The 10,302-nt window shown below is 37.0% G+C and overlaps 1 protein-coding gene across 1 annotated transcript in view; it reads left to right on the top strand.

Moving 5' to 3' along the window:
- Positions 1-9,233, top strand: part of COL12A1 (collagen, type XII, alpha 1) — a gene marked incomplete at its 3' end in the record, with an annotated part of 74,062 nt that extends 64,829 nt beyond the window's left edge. Inside the window, exons 25-33 of the mRNA XM_008574285.1 lie at positions 17-153; positions 1,459-1,588; positions 3,512-3,651; positions 3,907-4,039; positions 4,147-4,173; positions 5,118-5,260; positions 8,009-8,138; positions 8,554-8,693; positions 9,104-9,233. Coding sequence (XP_008572507.1) covers positions 17-153; positions 1,459-1,588; positions 3,512-3,651; positions 3,907-4,039; positions 4,147-4,173; positions 5,118-5,260; positions 8,009-8,138; positions 8,554-8,693; positions 9,104-9,233 — 1,110 coding nt within the window. The remainder of the gene's footprint in view (positions 1-16; positions 154-1,458; positions 1,589-3,511; positions 3,652-3,906; positions 4,040-4,146; positions 4,174-5,117; positions 5,261-8,008; positions 8,139-8,553; positions 8,694-9,103) is intronic.
- Between the last annotated feature and the right edge of the window lie 1,069 nt (positions 9,234-10,302).

Genomic DNA, 10,302 nt, shown 5'->3' on the forward strand with positions numbered 1-10,302 from the left:
TCTTGTGCCTCTCCAGTGCCTCTACCCAGACCTGAAGATCTGAAACTCAGAGATGTGACTCACAGCACCATGAACGTCTTTTGGGAACCTGTGCCTGGAAAAGTGCGTAAATATATTGTTCGATACAAAACACCGGAAGAGGATGTGAAAGAGGTACGTTGAAGATTAGAATGGATGAGGAAATATTTGTTATCCCAGCAGGTTGAACAAAAGAACTTTATCAAGTACAGATGATAGCATGTTTTGAATACTTGTCATTTTGTTAGTGTAGTGTTGAAAACTTGTGATATTAATTCAGCACTTTTGGAAAATCAATAATATATCAGACTGCATTGTACAAGAGGGCTTCAAAAAGTTTGTGGAATGATTTGAATTATCTTTCAATTCTATTTTTCCGTGAACTTTTTGAAATAGCTTTGTATTTAGTTTAGAAATGTTTTGCTGTGTGATATTAATCTTTAAAACATCATCCCTTAGTAGATAGTTATAGAATCTAAATGCTATTTCCTTGTTATTGAGATGCCTTATACGATGCTCTCCATTCTATGAATTACTAAAAAGTGTCATAATGTTTCTAAAAATAAAAGGTAGCGAGAGGATATAGGAAAGAAGGATGTTTGTCAGATAATAGGAAGATAATAGTTCAGCAGGACAGAGAGAAAGGAGGAATATGTTATTAGAGGAGTGTCTCTTTGGGAGTGAATGTTTTTGAGATGACATTGGGGTGGAGACCTGTTTCCATGACAACCTGATTCAGAGTGGGAGCAAATTGAAGGGGCTTCATCAGCAAATGGGTTTAAAACTTGTGTATATATGCGGGAGTATGAATGCCCAAATCTCAGAGGCATTTTTGGAACATAGAAATAGTTTCTCTAAGCATCCAGTTACTGGTTTTGCTGTCATTTGTGGATTATACAAAAGCTAATTGGTACCTGTGCACACATTCCTTTAATTCTGGGTTTCCATTGCAAAAGAGGTACAATGGCCAGTGGGTCTTACAAGGTTCTTGTGCATAGCAAATGAATAATGCATACAAGAACATTTCCAAAAGCATCAGGGCAGTGATACGAAGGAAACAGGTGAAAATGGTTAGGTTGTTGAACCATAGGCAGCTACTATTTGCCACACAATTGAGTCAGATACAGCTTTGGTACAAACATTTTTTTTTTCACTTTGGAAACATTTAAACTGTGTCTAGTGTCTGAATTCTTCTGCAGATTGGNCCAGCTACTATTTGCCACACAATTGAGTCAGATACAGCTTTGGTACAAACATTTTTTTTTCACTTTGGAAACATTTAAACTGTGTCTAGTGTCTGAATTCTTCTGCAGATTGGCAATCACTGCTTTTTTCATATTACAGTTCTTACACTCTTGTGCTGTGAGATATGGTAAACAAGAGAGATGTCAAAACTAAACCCCTTGTAAAAATAGTTCCACTGCTCTGTAATTATTATAGGTAGAGGTGGACAGATCACGAGCCAGTACCTCCCTCAGAGACCTCTCCTCACAAACCCTATACACAGTCAGCGTTTCTGCAGTATATGATGAAGGGGAATCTCCTCCGGTGTCTGCTCAGGAAACTACACGTGAGTTATACTCCTGCTTTTTTAATGATTGGGAAACAACATTTTACATGCATGTGTAGCTCAACTCACTGGGTCATTTCATTTTTTAATACTATTTTTGCCAGTTATTTAATAATGCTTAGGTTTATAGATTGTTTTTCACTTATTTTCTTTGTAACCAAGTGTTCCATCTTTCACCATTTCTTTTTCTTAGTAATAGACTTTATTTTCATAGCCAATTTAGGTTTACAGAGAAATTAAGCAGAAAGTACAGATAGTTCCCATACTCCCCACCCGCATAGTTTCTCCTATTATTAACATATTAGGGTAGCACATTTGTTACAATTATGATCTAATGTGTATAGATCATTATTAATTTGATTTTACATTAGTGTTTTTCCTCTTTGTGTTGTACCATTCTATGGGTTTTGCCAAATGCACAATTTCATGTTTTTGTCATTACACTATCATATATGTTAGTTTCACTGCCCCCAAATTCCTCTTTGCTCCACCTGTTCATCCCTCTGTCCACCCCTCCTCTCCTGAAACCCTGGCAACTGATTTTTTTTTCCCATTACCTCAAACATTTATCATTTCTTTGTCTTGGGAACATTCGAGATCCTCTCTTCGAGCTAATTGAGAGTATACAAGAAATTGTTGTTAATTATAGGCACACTACAGTGCTATAGAATCAGATTTCAGAGGAAGGGGAGACCACTGCAGTGGAGTGGCAGGACAGACACAGGACAGCTTGCCCGGGATTTTCCCTCCCTTCTATTCTGCTCCAGATTTGAGGGATGTCAATTTCTCTCCCTCTCATGGTACTTCCATGATATTGAACTCAGTTATTATTGCCTGTTGGTCTTTTTCTATCTATTCTCCTTTTCCGTTGCTCCCTGCTAATGGAGGCAGAGACATTTATTTTGTTCAACTTCGTATCTCCAGTGCCTGGTACCTGATTACTTAATCCTGTGCTCGGCCCATAATAACCTAATCCAAATGGTGGTAAAAAAAAATAATTTAGGTCTGGAGCCAGCAGTGTTCCAAACAAATATAATGGAAGCCACATATGTAATATTAAATTTTCTAGTATTCACATCAGGCATATCTACTTCTTCCTTTTTGACTCTGCTATTTTCTTACCATGTGAGATCTCTTAGAAATTTCAATTGCCTTCTTGGCATCAGTTCTTTCCGGGGCTGGAGGTGAGAATTGATGCAGATGAATAGACTAACAGCTTTGCATAAACGTAACAGGTGTAGTAAAAGAGGCAAAGGAATCAGGAAAAAAAGCTGCTGTTAATTTTGGGGTATTAGAACAACAAATTCTGAACAACAGGTGAATAACTATTTTCTTGGACATCATCTTGAATGCATAATGTAGCAGCATACTTAGTTTATGACAATCTTCAGTAAGAAGGAGGATCTCTTAACCCTGGGTTAGAACAACAAATTCTGAACAACAGGTGAATAACTATTTTCTTGGACATCATCTTGAATGCGTAATATAGCAGCATACTTAGTTTATGACATTCTTCAGTAAGAAGGAGGATCTCTTAACCCTGGATTCATGTACGTCCCTGGGATCATACATGGAGAAGGTCCATGCGCTCTCTGATATTATTTTCCAGAATTTGTTCTTTATGTATTGCTGTATGAAAGAGTCCATGGTTTTTATTAGATTCTTAAAAAGTTGGAGACACAAAATAGTTAGGAATCACTGAGTTAGAAGAGTATTACTAAATGGTACCTTTAAAAATATCATTTTTTAAATAGGATATCAATAATAACTATAATATCCATACAGTGCTTGCAGTTTCCAGAGCTCTGTGTTACATTTATTTTATTAAATTGGTAAACTATTTTAAAATAAACCAAGGCAGTTTTATTATATTAAATTTGTAGCTCCCATTCAAAAACTTAGTCCTGCCTTTTCTCCTGATAGGACCTGTGCCAGCCCCAACAAACCTAAGGATTACTGAAGTAACACCAGAGAGTTTCAGAGGAACTTGGGATCATGGAGCTTCAGATGTATCTCTCTACAGAATAACCTGGGCACCTTTTGGAAGCTCAGATAAGATGGAGGTAATGCTAACTCTCTTTATCTCTCTCTTCCTCTCTCTTTGTTTTGTGTTCCATTTCATTATAGGGAAACTTGTTTGAAATATGCATTACTTCTGTTTCTGGATAAGCATCTTTGCCTACTAATGACATTTGAGCTCATGGCATGCATGAAAGCAGGAGGAACATCTAGCTAAATGATGTCAACAAAATGCCATTGAGTGTGTATAAGTGGAGACTTAACTTTGTGTGGGTATGCTTTTGTCCTCTTTCTCCAAGACCATATTAAATGGAGATGAAAATACTTTGGCATTTGAAAACCTGAACCCCAACACTCTCTATGAAGTTTCCGTTACTGCCATCTATCCTGATGAATCAGAAAGTGATGACCTGACTGGCAGTGAGCGCACATGTAGGTATTCAGCTTTCAAACAGGACATTGATATTTTAAAGTTAATTTTTTAAAAGTAGAGCTACAGCTATATTAGTAATGTTCCCCCAAATTCTGTTTTATTTTAGTGCGTTTGATACCCTTAACAACCCAAGGTAAGAATTTAACTTGCTGAATTATTTGAATGAGCAAATAATAAATGAATGAAAAACACCATAGAATACATTATGAATAGGCCTCCTGCTTTTAAATCTCAGGGTTGACTAGGACCTCTTTTATTTATTTATTTACTTTTATTTAATTGAAAAATATTGATTATACATAGTTATGGGGTACAGAGTTATATTTCAATACATATATACAGTATGTCGTGATCAAATCAGGGTAGTTAGCAAATTCATCATTGTAAAAATTTATCATTTCTTTGTGATGAGAACATTTAAGCTCCTCTCTTTTAGCCATTTGACAGTATACAATGAATTATTGTTAATTACAGATGGGGGACCTCTTTTACATAGGCCTTTTTAAAAAAACTTTGTTTTGTTACTACTTGGTAATGAGTGTATTAGTCATCTTGGGTTGTCATGAAATATCAGACTGGATGGCTTAAATAACAGAAATTTATATTCTCACAATTCTGGAGGCTGGAAAGTCCAAGATCAAGGTGTCAGCTGTTTCAGTTCTTGGTAAGGGCTCTTTCCCTGGCTTGTAAAGAGCCATCTTCTAACTGTTGTCACATGGTGGAGAGAGAGAGTTCTCTCTTATCTCTGCTTACAAAGACTAATCCTACCATGAAGGTTCTACCCTCATGACCTCATCTAATCCTAATTACCTCCCAAAGGCCCTATCTCTAAATACCATCAGTCATGTTGGAGGTTAGGGCTTCAATATATGACTTTTGAGAGGTCACAAAACTTCAGTCAATACCAAGGAGTCATTTATAATTTAATGACCATTTTAACTATGGGGTCAAATTTAATTCTAAACCTATAGATAATACAATTCTTTTGATTTCTGTGGGAATTATATGAACCATACATATTTTGGGAGGAAGCATTGTTCTGTGTGATTACTCTGTTTTTCAACAATCTTCTTTCAGCTCCAAAAAGTGGCCCACGAAACCTCCAAGTGTACAATGCAACATCTAACAGCTTGACTGTTAAGTGGGATCCTGCTAGTGGTCGTGTGCAGAAATACAGAATCACCTATCAGCCTTCAGCAGGGGAAGGCAATGAACAAATGGTAATTTATTTTTAAAAAATGGTAACTTGGATAAATTCTACCCATTCTTTCTCGAACTCTTCTCACTCTCAGTGTTTAGTAATCATACTTACTTTTTTAAGGGATGCAAGATTTACTGTATTGTATGGAATCATCTGACTCTCTAGCTGGCACTCTGTTTGTATGTTCTTATGGGAGATGATAGTTGCTCTTCATAATAGCTTCAAAGCATCAGGCATGTGCCGTAATGCATCTACATTTCCTTAAAATCTATTAGGGCTGCGTTATCCATGTAGGTATCTAGATAGCTTTTGAGTCTATGTAGATCTTCAGTACATCTTTCTAACTTAATCAAGTGCTGAAAGTTTGCTGAACTCACCTATGAAGTTTGTTTTCTTTTATTTATTATAATTTATTTATTTATTCATTCATTCATTCATTTATTTATTTATTTTTGGTTTTTGCACGTCATAGAGTATCTTCTAGATCTTTTATTTCCAGATCTGGAAGCCTGTTCACCCAATTCATAACATCTGTCATTTTTCTATTATCCAAATGGAGGTACCCAAGAAAGATGGTGGGACTGTAAACTCAGCCTTCATCTTCTTTAACTTACCAGTCTTCCTTATTTAATAGAGCCTTTGCACATTTACCTTGCTTACTTTGTCTGCTCTAGGATTTTCTCCAGCTTTGCCTTTTGTAAAGTATGTGACTAGAATTGCATACATTATCCTAGGTCAGGAAACATCATGATTTCTACACAGATGGGGTGTGCTTTCTGATTTATTTCAAATACCTCTTTTGGTGAGGTTCAGAATTCTGCTGGCTTTTTTTTGGCTATAACATTTCCTTACATAGCCTTAGAGAGAAATGTGTTACTAATCTTTGATCATTTGACTTGCTGGGCTCAAGCTAATGGTCACTTACCAGTTTAGAGGTGTTAGCAGAGGTGGAGCCTGGCAGCAGTTAAAGTTGTGTGGTCAAGGTTTCTGATACCACCTGGTAAGTGGGCTTAGTTGGATTGGAAACCCTTGCATCCCTAGTGTGACTTTTTTTTTCCTTTTTGTCTTTTTTACTGACCGGTAAAGGGATCGCAACCCTCGGTGTTGCACCCGCACTGCGCTCAGCCAGTGAGCGGGAACCGGTCTCCACATGGGATCCGAACCCTTGGCGGGAGTGCCGCCGCGCTCCCAAGCGGCGCACTCTCCAGTGCGCCACCGGGCCGGCCCGCTAGTGTGACTTTTGAGTTGGTCTTTTGCAGTTTCCATAGCTCCAGTCTTAGGTAGTGTGATGCATTTGGACTGAGAATTTGTCTATTTTAGTTAAATAGATTATTAATAATAAACTAAATATCAACTGTAGTCAAATAACTTTTACATAAAAATAATATAAAACAAATTAGATGGAATGATATTTTAATTTCAGAAGTAGAACATTTTTTCTGTGCCAGGTCAGATTTTGGTAAAATTATAAAGCAGGCAAAGCTTGTCCTTAACATTTCCTTTCTTGGTGATACTGATGCTCCAACTGCTTCTCCTGAGTCTTTTATACTGTCCCTCAGCTGTTTGTTATCATTAGAAAGAGTCTCAAAAACATACCCTTTGGAAACTATCAAATCCCTTAAGTTGTTGTTCTTAGAGGTATTTGCATTTTAATGCTAGTCCATGAACTCATCAAAGTAATGAATCACTAATTCTAGAATTATTTTAGAGAGTTGGATGGGAGTAGACACCCCTCTGCTTACTCATAAGGCTAGTGCTTCTGTACAGATGCTTGCAGATTTATGTACCAAATTTTTATAAAAATGGCTTGTACTGATATTGATACTTTTTTCATAACTTCGAATATTAAATTTATGAAAATTAGCCACTATGGTTCAATTTGCTTATACTGAGGATGATTACAGTGATTCACTGAGGTTTTCTCTGGAACACAGACTACTTGAGTGGATGGGTGCTAAGTTGGAAACATCTGCTCTGTACTAGCATATCCAGCCATCCTCATGTGTACTCATTGTGGGCAGCATGCCATTTTCATGCAATTTTAATTAGTATGGCATAAACATCTGAATTCGGTAGGCTGTTAACAAATTGTACAAATTTTCTTTCAACAAGATAGCTAGAGGGCCTTAAGCAATGAATAAAAAACTTCAAACTCCATAATTGGAGGAAATTGAAAAGCTTCATATGACAAGGCTGGTATCATGGGGACAACTGGGAACCCCTGCCTGAGTGTGGCCTGGAAAGGGTCTGGTCACGTTTACACAGTTAAGGCTGATAGAATGGCAGTGTTTGGGGGGAAACACCAAGAGCTTTAGATCTTTTGCTGAATCATTTTAATGTGTCTCTTAAAGCAAATAAAAAAAATCTGTAAAAAGGTAAGAATAATATTGAATGGGGTGGAACCTCTAAAATTATGCAATTCTTTGGTATCTTAAAGTCCCTTTGTAGCTCACTTAGATTAATGCCTTTTTTGGGAAGAGTTCTGTAAAATCTGTTTTGGATGAAATTTCACAGTGCTGGCGGCTAGCAAGTTAAAATGTCTTTTTGAGCTCACTAATTTAAAGCTTGGAATCCTTTTTATGACTTGAGGTGAATATTTTACATTTAAAATTATGCCATAAGCTATATTTTTAACCTTCACTGTGGTGTATGAGTCCAGAACTTGGCAAGGATTTCACACAGCTCCTCTGTAGAAAGAGCTTTTTCTAACAGATGAGCGAGGTGGAGAGAACAAGGCTAATGCTTATCAAGACCTGTTTTACTCAAGACCACAATAGGAGGACGGCAGAACAGTGTGGTCCTGCAGAAACTGAAGCCTGACACTCCTTACACAATCACTGTATCCTCCCTGTATCCTGATGGTGAAGGAGGGCGGATGACGGGAAGAGGCAAGACCAGTGAGTAAAACGAGAGTTCCTGTATAGCTTCTTTAACAACTACCATTGGAATGGAGTCACGTCTTCATCCAGAAACACCGGGTGACACAAAGTTTTACTAAACTTTTAAAATTCAGTCAAAAGAAGGCATTAATTGTTTTTTAACATCTTTGCCTGGAATTATCTGTCTCTATTTGTGGAGGAAAATGTTATTACTTTCTAGGATAAAAAGAGCTCAAGGCCAAAATGTCTTGCAGATAGATGAGATGTATGTACCAGATTAACACAGACTTTTTTTGTTGTTTATTCATTACTTCAACAAATATTTGTGGGGTGCCTGCTATGTTGTAGGGTGCCTGGGAGATATTAACGAACCTGTGTTTTGTGTTGCTTGGTTGTTAAGATCATACTGTGATGTGACTTCTGTGCATTTCAGAACCTCTGAATACTGTGAAGAACCTGAGAGTGTATGACCCTTCTACAAGCACTTTGAATGTTCGCTGGGACCATGCAGAGGGAAATCCTCGCCAGTACAAGCTTTTCTATGCACCAACAGCTAGTGGTCCAGAGGAACTGGTAACTATTTCCTGTACTGAAAATGCTAGTTTGTTTGAACTGTAGCTAAGTGATTTAAAAGTGGAACTAAAAGAGTTAACCAGTTTGCTTTAGAGCTGAAGAAGTTCATATTCATTTAATAGGACTCGGCAAAGGGTAAGTAGTTCGTGCTTTAGAAACTAAGTAGTAGGGGCATTGAGGGATTGGAGCCAGGGGAAGAAGTGATCATTCCAGAAAGTTCTAAAGGGAGAGTGTATGAGTGTAGAGAAGTCTTCATAACCTTTTGTATCAGTTCATACGGGGGCACATCATTATATCCTGGTATTACAGAACTTGCTTCTTGGTCTTGAGTTGGTATTATTTTGTTTGAAGTATTATTTCTTTTACAAGTTTTTCATATCAAATGCTTTATGTTTTATTAAAATCTTTAGGTACCGATCCCTGGGAATACCAATTATGCCATTCTTAGGAATCTGCAGCCAGATACCCCATACACGGTTACAGTAGTTCCCGTTTATACTGAAGGTGATGGGGGACGCACATCAGATACTGGAAGGACATGTAAGCAAAAAACCAGAAAAATTAATTTTCATCATAAATTTTACTTTTCATTATAAAAGCATATAGGTCCATTAAGAAAATTAGGAAAATACAGAATGATAGAATTGAAAACATGAGAATTACCCATAGTTCATCTCCCAAACACCACCACCTGTTAACATTTTGGTGTATGAAATAAATTTATAATGGCATTCTTCTTTTGAAATGGTAATTTCAGGTTTTGTAACTGTACGTAATCAACAGTATGCTATTTCAGTTATTCTTTTTCACTGACAAAAAATCATTGAGCTTTGCTTTGTGCCTTATAAATTCATGTGAAGCAGTGCTTTGTGATTGACTTTTATGGCGTGAATTGTTGAACTCTGTTCATCGCATTACTTGAGTGTGCATTTCTTTGGTTTGCCAGTGAAGCGCTTTTTGGCATTAAAAATCTGTGTCCTTTTATTTGCACTAATGTCTTGAGAAACCAATTTATAGTGTTTCACTATTCTTTGCAGTATTGCTTAAGGATTTTTGTGCATACTTATAAATATTTCTTTGGTTTTAAAATATACTTGCTGATGGATGAAAGGAAAGAAGCAGGGATGGCTTCTCTGGTGAAAGATTAGTGGTCTAGAAAGGTGATATAACCGGTGAAACTAGACTTTGGGTCCAGTGTGTGGATTTAATTTGTATGTTTTCTTAAGTCCCTATTGGGGCAATTAATTGAGAACTAAGTGTATCTTATTTCTTCCTCCTTTTGTCTTTTCTCTTAATCACAGAAGATGTTCAGTAGTTGTTTCTTGAATGAGGAAGGAATGAATAAAAGAATGAATGGTTGAAACTAGCTGACTGAACCAGATAGGCTCCATAGTTCTTGCCAGCTTTTGCTTAGAAGGGAGATGCTATAAAATTTCTCTTCTCTCTCCTCCTTACCTGTGTTGGAAAACTGAAGCTCCTTTTCCTGTTTCTTCCCCCTTGTTTCATGTCCCTCTATGGTCAGTTCATTTCTACTGCTTTTACTGGCTTTTTTCATTGAAAACAGTGTTGCTTCCATATAGACAAAAGTCATAGTTGGCTAACTTTGACT

Source organism: Galeopterus variegatus, unplaced genomic scaffold (genome assembly GCF_000696425.1).
Source record: "Galeopterus variegatus unplaced genomic scaffold, G_variegatus-3.0.2 Scaffold1027, whole genome shotgun sequence".
In the NCBI taxonomy this organism is placed as follows: domain Eukaryota; kingdom Metazoa; phylum Chordata; class Mammalia; order Dermoptera; family Cynocephalidae; genus Galeopterus; species Galeopterus variegatus.